This window comes from Capsicum annuum, chromosome 4 (assembly GCF_002878395.1).
Source record: "Capsicum annuum cultivar UCD-10X-F1 chromosome 4, UCD10Xv1.1, whole genome shotgun sequence".
In the NCBI taxonomy this organism is placed as follows: domain Eukaryota; kingdom Viridiplantae; phylum Streptophyta; class Magnoliopsida; order Solanales; family Solanaceae; genus Capsicum; species Capsicum annuum.
Window position 1 is genome coordinate 201,466,649 of NC_061114.1, and position 14,894 is coordinate 201,481,542.

Below are 14,894 nucleotides of genomic sequence, written 5' to 3' on the forward strand. Positions count from 1 at the left end.
AGGTTTAGATGCTCGGGTTCCTGACCAATCTTAGCAGCCCAGATTACCAGCAGCAGACTCAGTGGTGAGTCCTCTTAGTTTGAGGACAACATTAATATTTCCGCATATCCATTTATCAGTAGTTCAACAGTCAGTCAGAGTTAGTTGGGGAATTGTCCCATCAACTTTGTATTTCAGATAGTTTAGAGGCTTTTCAGACTAGATGTTCAGACAGTTTCAATATTTCAGATTCTGATGTTTTTATCAAATTTTATCATTTCTTTTTATATGTATTATAATTTTGAACCTTATGGTATTTCAACCCATTATTCCATATTATATAGTATTATTACTCAGTTATTGTAGCAGGCACCAGTCATGGGTTAGCTTGTGGTCCTTCGGAATTATGAGCACCGTATAGCATCCAGGGTACTAGACTCGGGGCGTTACAATTCTAATACCAAGTCATCTGAGAGACCAGATGCAAACTTCCTCATGTGAGCCCTCATATTGCCCACTAATTCTGGAGCACAACGGGATAACTGAGTGGACTTCAATGCATACTCCTTAACACTCATCTTGCCTTGTTTCAGATTCATAAATTCTTCAGCCTTCGCCTCTCTTAGTTTTTATGGAAAGAAATAGTCTAGGAAAGCTTCTATAAACTCACCCTACACTGAAGGTTCAGCATCACCACCTTTCAAGTCCTCCTACTCATTGTACCACTGGTTAGCCACGTTCTTACAATGATAGGCTACTAACTCAACCCCCTCAACTTTATTTCCATGCATAACTCTGAAAGTTTTCTCTATTTCATCAATGAACCCTTGGGGGTCCTCCTCAACCTTTGTGCCAGTAAAGGTGGGTGGATTTAGCCTTATGAATTGGCCAACCCGAGTAAGTTCAGATGACCTAGACACAGATCCTAAATCTTCAGACCGTCAATTCTGAGAAGCTACCAGCTGAGCAATTATATGGATGGACTGTCGAAACTCAGCATTTGAAACTTCCCTCTGGCGAGGCTGGGGACGGTTAACACTGGTCCGTGGAGCCCGAGGTGGACTATTATGGACAAGAGGAACTCTTGGAGTAGCAACAACCTCTGGAGTACAAGCTTTATTTCAGGTCCGCATCCCATGTGTAGGGAAGACATCATCAGCTTGTGTATATCATTCATTGAATCTACGGGAAGGCATGATCAAGTTGTGAAATACAGGAAATCCTTGATTAGTAGACATGCAGACTCTATGGAAAGAACTAAATCATGATGAAAAGAGAGAGACATTCGTAAACGCCTTGTAGTTTCCTCCTTATAAGTATAGCGCGCTACACACCCATAAACAAGACTCTACCTGACGCAATTTTGCAGATACCTTGGGGCCATAAACCATGATCTGATACCAAATTTGTCACAATCCGAGTCGAGACCCTGGCCGTGACAAGCATCCAAAACCATATAGGCCCGGGCGTCCTTTTCTATCTGCTATCATACACAACGTTCATATAATGTAGAAAAAAATAGAAAGTTAACAAAACAAAACATGATCAACCTCTTAATTCACTGAACAATAAGAAATCAAATCCATAAACATTCAACAACATCTAACACTAGTCTGTGAAACTTCCAACAATTTCAAAACCAATATTTGTCTAAAACTGGGACAAGGCCTTCAGTCGGACCATGATCCAAAATAAAATAACAATGATCTAAAAACAGGCCTTCCAGAATAAGGGAGGCTCACCAACTGCACACTTCTGACCAACAAATCTACAGCTTAGCGGGACCCAAGGACTGAGACTCAGATCCTGAAATATAGGGGTTCAATACAAATGTACTGGTACGCAGAACAATCCAAAAATGCAACATAGGTGAGAGTGTGTCAAGTAGTGCATGTTATCATAAAACAGTTGAAAACATATGGGAATAATTTGAATCTTACAGAATACGTTCTATAATTCATGACTTTACTCTTTATCTTACTTCTGAGCTAAATGATATACCCTACAAATCTATGATTCCACGGGCTATATGGACTCCGCCCTTAACTTGGCGGCCAAGCCCCCAACCCAAGTTTGCCACAAGGATTAAAGTATCTACTTATCTACTATGCCATAGGGCCGTCGCTAGCATAAAATCTCCCTTTCGGGTAATAAGAACCCGTGTCGGTAAATCACGATTTTGGGCAATGAGTCATCTGACTCGTGCCTTCTTTGGGTAACCATCTAACTCTCTTAATCCCAGTTTTAGATTCTTTAAAACATGTCTTCTTTGAAAAGTTGTTTCTTTCTTATTATCTTTGGGCACATCAAAATAGGGTATCGTCATACCCAGACTTGCAATCCATATAACAACATATCTACTTCCTCTTTCTTATTTCAAAAGATATTTATTGACCATCCGAAAGATCTATCATTTGAACAAAAGTTCATATTTCAAAACAGTTGAAAACCAAACCATTCTCAACACTTATTCTACGGTGGTCATCCTTTTCAATCACTTTAAAGCCATTCTAAATAGGAATCATGATCATTATAAAATAAGTAAAAAACTCTTTCATTTATCTCATGACAAATAGTACAATATGTTCATAACAGGCCATCAACAGACTCAAGCTTTCAATAGTTCATAAATTCAATTCACAACGTGTCAACTCGATGAAACTTTGTAGTAAAAGAGGAAATCACATTTCTAATGCTTTCATTAACTTCTCAATATTAACATCACAAGATCACACGAAAGTATTTTGAGTTAAAAACACTACATCAGAATTTCCACAATTTCATCATAAAAATATAGAAATCCTCAATGCTTATTCATTAACAAACTTGAAACAAAATTCGTGTGAATACATATATATAATTTTAAACTAATTTGAAAACAGTAAAATCCATGCCTATAGGGTTTAGGATAGTTCCACGAACCTTAGATTAATTAGTTCGAAGAATGGAACCTGGATCGTGGTTTGTTTCTTGGAAATCTTGAACTTAAGGATGGATTCTTGAACTTTGGAAGGGGAGTTAGGGTTATTGTTCTTGATAGAATTGAGTAATTTTGGGCATATAATGGCCTAATAATGTTTTAATCAGATGTTAACATGATTTGGGATTATAGGGAAAGGTCTAAACTGCCCTTTGAAATTAAAGTTTTTAGCAGAATCCCATTTTTCGGGAACCATCACATCGCGCCGGGCACCAACGCAACAGGCTTTGCGACGCGTCGGGCACCAACGCAATAGGCATCACGACGCATCGATATCGTGTTGAGTTGTTATTTTTAAAATCCAAACACGTCCCAACCCTCGTTCGAAAAATCCAAAACTCCCCCGAGACAATCCCTTTACAGTCCCAAACATGATTCAACTTAAAAATCTACGTCCCGATGTCGAAAAGATCGATTTAGAAATCATAAAAACTTAGGAGCTTAAAATATGACTATGTCCTTTTGACACTTAGAAAATTTTTGGATTGTTAGCTCTTTAAGCATGCTACTAAGTGAGGTATTAAGTCAAGAATGCTACGGGGTATTACATTTCCAATAGAAGATTTGGCTAAAATCCCTTTGCCCATAGTAATGGTGAGAAGATAATACTATTTTTGGTCAAATACATGACAATCCATAACTAAACATCCAATTACCTAGACAACAAGGAAAGGGAAGGCAAGAAGAGACTAGCATTACCTCGCACTGGCCGAGATATTATGCCTAAGTTAACATGTTAATGGAGTTCACATTATCAAAATAAGCAGATATATATTCTGTAAGGCATTTAATATTTCACTAATCATCGGAAGCTTATGGTTTCCTTTTCTTTCTCTTAAACTTATCGGGAAAATGTTTAGGCGGGTCTAAAAGTATTTCAAGCTGCATAATTGCCAAAGGTCTTCAAAATGGTCATGAAATCCTTCCTGAAACTAGTCCAAGATTTCTGGAAACAATTCTTGAGAGTTATCACCCCACAACTTCCTTAACTTGGCACAATTATCAATCCTTCCCTTCTTGATCCTCATCTTGTTTAAAAGATTGCCAACTGACTTAAGGCCCAATGTCTTAGGCTTCAAAATGCTAGGTGGTGAAGCTGCCAAGAATTTCTTGGATTTTAGACAAGGCAGAACTTTTCCTTCAAGCAAGGAACTAGCAAAAACTGATGTTGACACCCAATTTTGTCCCATCTTTCTTTCAAGCATCTCTTCGCGGTTCAAAATAATTTTTATAATTTAAAAGAAAATGTATGTATGTTACTTCTATAATTAGGAGTTTATGCAAGTCTTGCCAACATTTGTATTTTAAATTAAAAAAAATTATCGACGAAATTATTATTATTAATAATAATAATAATCACCATTATTATTTATTACTATTTTTATCATATTTCAAATTATCGTCGTGTTCCTTATAAACTTGCACAAAAGGACTTATATTTACTTTATTTTTTATTTAATTAAAGAAATATTTTTGTGATTTTTTACTTTATAAACACTATCGTTCAACTACGATCACACAACTTTTTTCAAATGCTTATATTTTAATATCAAATAATTATTTTATTATTATTATTTATTTATTTATTTGGATACTTTTAATAAGGTTATTGAAAGTGTTATTTTCTATTAATTTAGAAGCCCAAAAATTATAAGAAAGAAAGTATTTAAATCAACCTCTTTCTTTTTTTATTTCAGCAACCACAGCCCAAATAAAAAACACCCACAACAGCAGCCCAATAGCAACAACCATCCACCAGCCCACCAAAGCACCCCCAGCCCAATTCCTTTCCCTTATACCCGGCCCAAACCTCCCTATTCCCTTTATCTTTACCCAGCAAACAACAAAAACAATATCAGCAATCCACTGGCGGCGTACAACGCTGTACAACAGATGCACAACAGCGAACAACATACAACACCAGCAACAATAACGCACAACAGCTTCAACCAAACGAACCTCTCTCTCCAACGTCTGAATTTTGCAGACCTTGAGCTTTGTTATTTGACTTTTATTCAAAGATAGTGTGCTTCTTGCTCCAAAATCTCATTCAAATCAGAAAGTGTCAGTCCAAATCCGAATTGGTGGGATATGTTTTCACTCTTTTTCTCAACATTTTTTCAAGTCCCCAACCACTCCTTGACTAAAACAGACTCTATTTTGGATTTTAATAGAGATTTTTTCAATATAAATAGGAGGGATGCTTCCATTTGGGGGGAGGGGTTTGGAGAGGAACTCTTTTTGGGGAAAAAATTGAAGGTTTTGAAGGCGCCTGCCTTTAACCTTACGTAACCAAAAGGTCCGAAAAAGAAAGGCTCGACAAGTCGGAATTTTAACTCCGGTGGTGAAGTCATTGTCGACTCGTTGTCCCATGTTTGTTGCCCCAAAAAAGGTACGAACTTCACCCTTTCTACATTATTTTTATCAAAATTAGTATTTGCTAAATGAATTTGGTGTCGCTATTTCAATTCGTTGTTGATGTTTCACACTCGTATAATGCAAGCGTTTAACAATTTGAAACAATTAAAGATAGGATTTTTCTTTTCTCTGTTTTGTGCAAGGATAAAGTTTACAATTTGGATCTGGCAGGAAAATATGTGAAGTCTGTTATGAGTCTTTTAAGTTTTAGTGGAAGTTTTGGTTGAAGTCTTATCCATGAGTTCTAAGTAATCTTCAAACTTTTTCTTTTCACTGTTGTTCGGGTAGCTTCGAGGTAACAATCGTTTATAGAAATGGTTGAGTCACCATTTGTGAATATATCTCAGTTTGAATTTTCAAGATTGCTACGTGGTCGTTTGTTAATCCAACTTATATGATAATTTATATGGTGTTATTTTGTCCTTGCAAACCCAGTGTTTTGTTTAAAAAAGAATATTCTGTTGCTATGCACGAGTTCGGCATTTGAGGTCCCTTGGCATGGTCTTATTTGTGTTCTCACGAGTTTGAATAGATTAATTCCCTTGTTTTGTCTCCACTCTCTTTCCTTCTCTATTTCGGCTAAAAATCATGCGTTTGGGGAGAGTATGGGTTCCCCAAAATTGTTCACTTAAGCAAGAAGTAGAGTGGGAAATTGAAATCCAATCTTGTTCATCATTTTAAGCTAGCATCAGTCATCTTGAATATCTAACCAAAATTAAACTCTTTTTATAGAGTCCACAAAATTTCAATGTGTATAAATGTCCCCTGCTTTAAGGCTTGTCGGAGTATAGACTTGATGAAACTTTTGAAGTACCGGAGTGTAGACTTGATGAAACTCTTGAAGTACCGCTTCCATTTTTACGATTTTGCGGCTACAGTTTTGCATATTTGATTTATGAGAGAAGAGATGAAGGGCAGATTTGATCCCGCTGGGCGTGCCAATTTGTTTCCAACATAATTTAATTCATGAAAAATAAATTTCAACCACAAATAAAAATATAAAGAAATAACAGTTTTATTGATAAACGATGGGGTAAAAATTTGTTCCTCCCTTGATTCTTCTCTCATGATTTTCTCCGTAATTCATAGGCTGTCAGTAGCTTATTTCTTAAACATAGGATTTGATATGGATTTTTCCGTAATTCGAGGGCCGTTAGTGTCCGTTGTAGGAAGATTTGGATTTGATCTCTATGAACATCAATTTCTTAAGACTTTGAAGATCCCAACATAATTTAATTCATGAAAAATAAATTTCAACCACAAATAAAAATATGAAAAACAACAGTTTTATTGATAAACGATGGGGGTACAAATCTGTCCCTCGCTTGATTCTTCTCTCTTGATTTTCTCCGTAATTCGAGGGCCGTCAGTAGTATATTTCTCGAATGTATGAAGATTTGGATACGAATTTCTCCGTAATTCGAGGACTATTAGTGGCGTATTTCTCGTACGTAGGAACATTTGGATTTGATATCCATGAAAGAAGGGTTTGTCTTCTTGAGGTATTTGATTATCAAGAAGAGAGTATTTTGATCTTTATGAATATCCCATGAATTTATTAGGACTTTTCAGATCTTTGATCTCTTCGTGAATATCCCATGAATTTGTGGGATACTGGAGATCCCTCTTTAAAGGAATATTTTTGCCCCCTTTATATAGACATAATTTAGGGTTTAGGTTGAGTAGTCATTAGCCCTTTAGAACTCTAACCATAATTGAACTTTTTTTGTAGAGTCCACAAAATTTCAATATCTACAGATAATTCTTAATTCAGAATTATCGCAAAATATACTTTTTCTTAAGACATGAGATTATGTGGAACCTTTGATTGTGTCTGAGAACATATTCAAGGTTTAGGAACTCAACATTCTAGATGGGAAAGAAGAGCTTTGTTAAACAATTAATGAGGTCCTTGCATAAAGATCTTTGGAGAGCACACTTCGGTTTTCTCTAATTAAAAAAAGAGATTACATTAGAAGGAAAAATTTGTCTTGTATAATTTTTAAAATCATCAATGATTAATGTAGAAAAAATGGCAATTTGCGACGAAATTATCCCATATGACTTTGAAAATAGATAGTTTTAAACTTTTAGCTTGTAAAAATTAAAATCAAAAGTCGTTAAATTTAAAGTTATAACTCAAGGGACAAGCCAAATAAAATTCAGACGTCCTAAACCATTCTTGTAAATCACCCTATTTTGAACGTGTTAGCCCTTCTTCCACTTAGAAAGGCTCATATAAACAAAAATCACGGAAAATTTTAATATTGGCCTCATGCACCACATCATATTTGCATGAGGCCTTATTATTTTGACACATAAATTTTGTGGGTCCCACCTATCAAAATAATTTCTTCTTTCTCTTTTCATATTTCTTTACCTTCTCATTTTTTAGCTAAAAATTACACAAATACATAACTTATATTTTCAATATTATAAAAAATTTCAATTCCTTAAACATATACAAAAATTTCACATATACACAGAATGTTATGTATATATCGGCTATGTTATGTATATTAATAGAGAGAGTAAAGTAATTAAAAAAATGGGGGAGAGTGTAATTATTTTTAAAAGGTTGGTATTTATGTTATTTATACTTTTTTTAAACAACTATCTTTTAGCTCTTTCGTCTTAAAGTAATTTTCATTTTTCTAGTCTTTTATTTTCTAGGTTATTTAATTTTTCTTTTCTTTTGGACAAATCACTTTTTTCCTTTTCCTTTTATGAGGTTAACTTTTATTTACTATTTTTTAATTTTTATTTCTTTGTGTTTTTCTTCAAATTGTTTTTTTCTCGTGTTACTGTATAAATAGATTGAAGTTTTTATTAGGGTGCATTTATTTTTTTTAGGATTAAGACGTCTGAATCTAAATGGATATCTGAATGATTAAGATGTTGTTTCTAGATCTGAATACTGAATGATTAAGACTGTTTATTTTTTAACATCTGAATGTATGTAATATATTAATTCGTAATAAATATGTAATTCAAATTTTAAAAGTAATAGAATATTAGATGAAAAAATAATTAAATAAAACTTAAATATCAAAATTATTATTTGAGTGATAATTAAAATATTTAAAGATAATTAAAACATTTAAAAAGAGTTTTGAGCGAATAAATTACATTTTTAAAAGAGTTTGAATATTATTTGAGTGATAATTAAAATATTTAAAGATAATTAAAATATTTAAAGAGAGTTTTTAGGGAACAAATTATGTTTTAAAAAGTGTTTGAACATCATTCAGACTTTTTTTCATATCTGACTGATTCAGAGGCTTTCAGATATATTAAGAGGCAGTTTATAAAAGCAAATAAATGCACTTAATGGACTGAAGTCTGAATCATTTAGATTCAGATCTCCATTAAGTGCAAACAAATGAGGCCTTAGTTTGCTTTGTTTTTATTTCCTCCTAATTTTTATTTATTAATATTTATAAATAAATTAATTTTTTTTACTTGATCATGGTGGTAATTTATATTTTTTAATTATATTCTCTTAATTTTTTGTTAGTATTTTAGATATTGAAAATTTGAAATTAAATTTCATAAGTAATAAATTTATCTTTCGCAAGTCTATATGATATTATTTATTATGATTTAATATTATTAAAGTCATCTCTAATATTTAGAAATTAAAGAATCATCACATATTTTTTATTGTTAAGGGCATCTCTTGTATAGTAAAATTTAAAGTTGATAGGATCAAAAAATGGGGTGGGTCTTACATAAATCTAAATATTGATTTTAATTTTCTTAATATTCTTTCCTTAGAGTTACCCCATCATTAAATAAACAGAAAACATTAAATTAAAATATCTTTTAGAGTTTGTTTGAATAGGGTTAAAATCTGATTATATTAACTTTTAATTCTTTTTTAGTTTTTTTAGATGTGTGGTAAAATTAAAAAGTACTTAAAAAAATAAAATTTGATTTAAAAAAAGCAAAAAGTAAGATGCCGGGTATCCCCAATTTTTTACTTTTTAGATTAAAATTCTCTTCAGTTTGACCAAGACATATACCTTCTTATTCCTTTAATTTTTCTCCAATTTCAACAATACCCTAAATTTGCAGCTTTTAAATATATTATTTTTCTTTATTTTTCTCTTTGCCTCTTTTCTCCGTCTCTTCCCTCTAGTTTTCTCTTCATCTTTTTTTCTTTATTTTTTGAATTATTAGAATTAAATATAATTTAACTTATTCATGGTATTAGCAACTTTAAAAATATTTAAGTCATTTTGATAAATAAAAAATGTTTAACAACTCTTGTCTATCGAGCACATCCACAACTTCTTTTCAGTTTCAACACTTCTATTCAAATATTTATCTGCTTAATTTCTAAACGCTTATTTTCAGCTTTTAAACAAATAAATTTAAAAGTTATTTTTTAATCCTATCCTAACGGGCTCTTAATTGATCTAACATTAAAAATATATACAATATATTAAAGTATTCTATAACTTTTGTGATTTTAAACATGTCATGTAAACAGTTAAAATAAAAAAAAAAGACATTCTTTTTGAAATGAACTTATAGAAAAGTGACATAAATAAATTAAAACAAAAAAATACTATATAAACTTGATTTGATTGCAAATATCTACAATTAAGAATTAGAAAGATAAAAAGATCATTAATTTGATTAGTTTCATGTGCAGAGAAAAAATTGAAAAGCAAAAATAAAGAAAGACCAAAAAAAAAATAAATAAAAATTAGCTCTAAAATAAAAGAGTAAAAAGATGAATTGTATAAAAAAAGAAATGAGAACATAAAGAAATATGAAAAAAGGAAGAGAGAATTGTTTTGATAAGTAGAGCCTACAAAATTTATGTGTTAAAATAATAGAGGGCTCATGCAAAAATATGATGTGGTGCATGAGGCCCATATTAAAATTTTCCCAAACATCACTTTCATTGAGGAAAAAGATTTTAATATGGTATAGTTAAAACATTTGATTGACAGTCAAAAGTAATTTACATTTTCTTAAAATATGCAAAAAAAATAAAAAATACGTATTGGTCTATTATCATTTTGGTGGATGACTAAATAGTGTAGAAATTTCTTTTATAATACACATCAATCCAATAAAATTTAACTTATAACGAAATAACACTCGAATTTTTATGCGTTTATAAATTTTATCCCATAGAATTACCTTATCATTTGTACTATATAATTACGAAAATAAAGAAAAAAAAGACAACAATGGGTATTAGAGGGAACGAGAGAAGGGGAAACCAAAACCCGTATTTTAGAAAATTCCTAAAACCCTTTGCCTCTTGAAGTCATGGATTCCCGCCATTACATCAAAAAATGGCGTTGTAATGTGAGAGATCCAATGTTGACAAAGAGAGTGGGTGAAGTTGAAGAAGAAACCCTAGACGATCGTATCAGTAGGATTCCAGACGCACTGTTGGTGCAGATTCTCTCTCTTTTGCCCACTAAAGATGCCGTAGCATCATGTGTTCTCTCTAAAAGGTGGCGTTATCTTTGGAATTCAATTTATAATTTCCATTTAGCTGGTAATAGTTACTTCAACAATGTAGAAAATTTCGTATCTCTTGTCAATCACGTTTTAACTCATTCCACTTGTTCCAAAATAAAAAAATTCCAACTCGATTTACCTTACAACCCTAAGTATAAGTTTGATTCGAATATCGAACAATGGATTAGTTTTTCTGTGGAAAGAAAAGTGGAAAATGTTGTATTGTGTTCATGTGATGAAGATGTCGATTGCGAATTGCCTTTATCTATTTGTACTTGTTCCTCATTGATTACGTTGGATTGGAGCTGTTGTGCAATTGATAAAGAATCGGTGATAGAGTGGAAGTCTTTCATGAGCCTGAAATTGGATTATATTTTTATTGATAATGATGATATTGCGAAGATACTGTCAGGTTGTCCGGCTTTGGAAACTCTGGAGTTGTGTGCATTTGATGGTTTTCGTCGTCTAGAAATCACTTCTTCGAATTTAAAGAGATTAACGTTAGATCGCTACTGGTGGTTTTATGGTCGAGCTGATGAACCTTTGGTAATTATCGCCCCGCATCTTCAGCATTTGGAGTTTTTAGGAGATTTTGAATATCTCAAGTGTAGGCTGGTAAATGTCTCTTCTTTGGTTTCTGCCAGACTTACTCTTAATTGTACATGTGTGACTGAGATCGCGGGGGCTGACGAGGTAGATGGTTGTGCTGATTATCATCAAGACTTTAGAAAACTTGTTCTCGACTATTTTCAAAAACTAAGTAATGCAACTGAGCTAACGATTGGACGTTGGTTAGCAGAGGTTTGTTTTCATGTCAAAAGACCTTATTCTCTATTTGATTTTTTTAGTGACGAGTCGTAGATTGTAAACTTGTGAAAGAGAAGTGCCTTGACAATCTAATAAAATTATGAACTTCTGTATACATGAAATTTTTTGTGAAAAAGATATTTTTTAGTGAATAATTGAATTTTTTTCTCCATATAGAATGATCTTGTCTATGCCTTTTGTGACCTTTTATGATCTTCCTGTCTACTCTCTGAAGTTGGATGCTTTTTGCTGGCAATCATTATTTTAAAAGCTAGCATTTTCTGCATTGCTATTCATTAAAATGATTAGATTAACAATTACAGAAAGTGGTTAGATTTGTCATAGCACTAATTTTTTTGTTGCGTTTATCCTTTTCTGATTTTTTGGTATCATTTCGCCAGGTTGTGTTCATGTTGCAACTCAAAGGAGTGTCACTACCAAAATTGAGATGCAGATGTTTAACTTTAGAGATGTATGTGACAAAGTATAATTTGTATGGAGTAGCTAGCCTTTTGCAGAACTTGCCTCTTTTGGAGACACTCAACATAGACTTGAGAGCTCGGGCCGTAATTTCCCTCAATTTATTCTTTGCTTTTAACATCTTTGATTTTATACATTTTAAGACCTCCCCACCCCGGAAAGGGAGACTTGGAGTAACTGTTAAAGTTGCTGCCATGTGTGGAAACAACCTCATGCAGAAACGTAATGTGAGGTTGTGTGCGATAGACCCTTGTGGTCCGGCCCTTCCCTGTATTCTGTACATAGCGAGAGCTTTAGTGCAACAGGCTGCCCTTTTTTTGTTAAGATCTCCCGACTCCCAACCTGACTAGTCCAAATATTTTCTTAAGGAGGACGGAAATATATCTTTAATTATCATTAAGAGATCTTTTGTCACTATAAAGCTTTAAATCAATTTTGTCGGGGTAGTTGTTTTCTGTCTGGTAAATGGGCTTAGACAAGAATGGTGACAAACCTAAAGTATTAGGTGCGTGAGTATTCCGGTTTTTTGAGTTTCCTAACGTATCTGGTGTGTGAGTTCCTACCTGAACTATCGCCAACCATTTAGCAATACGCACCTATACTATTAATTCTTCACTTTTCGGACCTGTAAATTTAGGTATGAAACCCAAACAATAAATAGTTTAGGTGTGGCGTGCTAAATTGTTGATGGTAGTTCAAGTAGGAAACTCATACACCTGATAGTTCAAGTATGAAACTCAAAAAAGGGAATACTTTAGATGTGGTTTTGACCATTAACTCTTTACTTTTTAACTAGTGCTTGAGCATATCAGTTATTGTAGTCAGTTGACTCAGTTCTGAGAACTCTTCAATGTTTGTGGCTTCTAAAAGTAATTCTATATTAGACCCTATTGCAGTGTACTTTCTTTTTCTTATTTTTTGTTTTATGTGGTATATTCTCATTTCTGCTGAGGACCTGCATTTGATTCTGATATATTATCTACTACAGTTGAATGATTTCCGTTGCCAACTTGAGCTACGTTATTTGGCCAAAGGAGGTTCCATCAATTTGCAGAGTTGGATTTCGAACATTGTGTTTCCCATTCTCAAGAATGTACCTGCATAGTGGAATGTAGAACAAGGTGGTTTGGAGGGGGCAATGATAAACTTTTCAAACTTTCAGAGTTTCTACTAAAGAATGCTATGCATTTAGAGTAGTTTGTCATCATATCAAAGAGGAGGATCTGCAGTGAATGTTCAGAGAGCTGTGTCTCCCAGTATTTATCACGATTGGCTAAGAAATTGTTAGACAGCCCAAGATCATCTAAAAAGTTTGTGATTATTTTTCAGGAGTCTGCTTTGGAATGACTAGACTAGAAGTTTTGTTTCAGCATACTAGAAATGTCACCTTATATTGTAGCTTTTGAATTTTGATTTACAACTGATGTAATTTTGAACTTGTGGAGTTCCAATTGATATTGCTGCTTGGTTTCTCATGATTTGCCTTTGTTTGTTTGCACTCTAGATGTTGCATCTATTATATGTTCTTGGAATTTTCTTGCACTTGTTGTCATGTCAAGATTGGCGAACGTACAAGACAAATGTTTATTTACTCACGGACATTGGTTGGGGGTTTAGTCCTGAACTTCATCAAGCAGTGGCCTGAGGAGCTCTGTGCAAGATCATCACTATGTGATGAGTTTAGGATGCCCTGCAACACTATTGCAAAAGTTATCTAGCCAAGAAGAGATGTCAGCTATAAATGATTTTTATTGATCCTCTGTATTTTGATCAGTTTATGAAACTTCAAACTCATTTGACTCGCATAGGGAGGATGAATTCAAGTGGTTGGCGGAAACTCAGTTTAAGGAAGTGTATGGCACTTTGCTGTATTGCATGTCCCAACAATCGTCTCATATGTCATCTTCTTAGGACTTGTCCGTTTCAGGAGAGCCCCATTTGATGCTGCTATGATTTTCTCCGTGTTGGTAGCATTAAGGTCCACGTCGGAACCTGTTAGAATGCTACCAGAGGTGCTGTCAGCTGTGATTCAAGTCAAAGTTTCTTTTGATAGAATAAACAGTTTCATACTTGATGATGAAATCAAACCAGAGGATGTAGTGACATCTCCTTTGGGGAACTCAGGTCATAGTGTTTGCGTAGTAGGCAGTCATGCCACCTGGGATCCCCAGTCACCTGATCCACTGCTTAAAAATTTAAATTTTCAAGCCTGAGGAGGACAAAAGATTGCAGTTTGTGTCCAGTTGGGACTGGGAAATCATCTCTTGTATATGCCATACATAGAGAAATACCAAAAACTGCAGGAACAGTGAGTCGTAAAGCAGTCTTCATATCATGGTCTTCTTAAATATCTCCTATAATTGACTTGAACTCTCCTGCAATTGTTTCTAGGTACATGTATGTGGATCCATCACTTAAGTCTCTCAAACCGCTTGGATCCGAAGTGGAACAGTCAGTGATAATATACTGTTTAGGAAGTCGATAGACGATAACAAGTATCATGAAGCAGTAAAGATATCTGCTCTAGACAAAGGTATTGATAGTTTTGACTATGGTGAGCTCGCAGAGACAGGTCAGCGAGGGCTGAATATGAGTGGAGGACAGGAGCAGAGGATTCAACTTGCTCAAGCTGTATATAGTGATGCTGATATTTATGTTCTTGATGATCCTTTTAGTGCCGTAGATACACACACAGCAGCAACCCTTTTACTGACTAAAGAAACACACCGTTTTATAATTTGGA

The 14,894-nt window shown here is 33.7% G+C and overlaps 1 protein-coding gene across 3 annotated transcripts; it reads left to right on the plus strand.

Moving 5' to 3' along the window:
- Positions 1 to 4,770: 4,770 nt before the first annotated feature.
- LOC107867572 (F-box/LRR-repeat protein At5g02910) lies at positions 4,771 to 13,626 on the plus strand. Of its 3 annotated transcripts, none has more exons than XM_047410448.1 (4): positions 4,771 to 5,043; positions 5,155 to 5,351; positions 11,267 to 11,665; positions 12,073 to 13,626. In XM_047410448.1, the coding sequence occupies exons 2-4, from the start codon at positions 5,331 to 5,333 to the stop codon at positions 12,499 to 12,501; spliced, it is 849 nt and encodes a 282-aa protein (XP_047266404.1). In that variant the 5' UTR covers positions 4,771 to 5,043; positions 5,155 to 5,330; the 3' UTR covers positions 12,502 to 13,626. The 3 variants fall into 3 exon arrangements, with proteins under 3 accessions (XP_047266404.1, XP_047266405.1, XP_016569350.2); XM_047410449.1 differs by having other exon boundaries at positions 4,777 to 5,351; positions 12,073 to 12,143; positions 13,140 to 13,277; XM_016713864.2 differs by having other exon boundaries at positions 4,784 to 5,351; positions 12,073 to 12,237; positions 13,140 to 13,626.
- The last annotated feature ends 1,268 nt before the right edge of the window (positions 13,627 to 14,894 follow it).

What these genes read in the sequence shown, in the direction of transcription:
- LOC107867572 (XM_047410448.1), top strand. Translation starts at nt 5,331, where the DNA reads ATGTTTGTTGCCCCAAAAAAG. An exon ending in TGTTTGTTGCCCCAAAAAAG is followed by an intron (nt 5,352 to 11,266) that starts GTACGAACTTCA and finishes GATATTGCGAAG; the next exon opens with ATACTGTCAGGTTGTCCGGC. An exon ending in TTGGACGTTGGTTAGCAGAG is followed by an intron (nt 11,666 to 12,072) that starts GTTTGTTTTCAT and finishes TCATTTCGCCAG; the next exon opens with GTTGTGTTCATGTTGCAACT.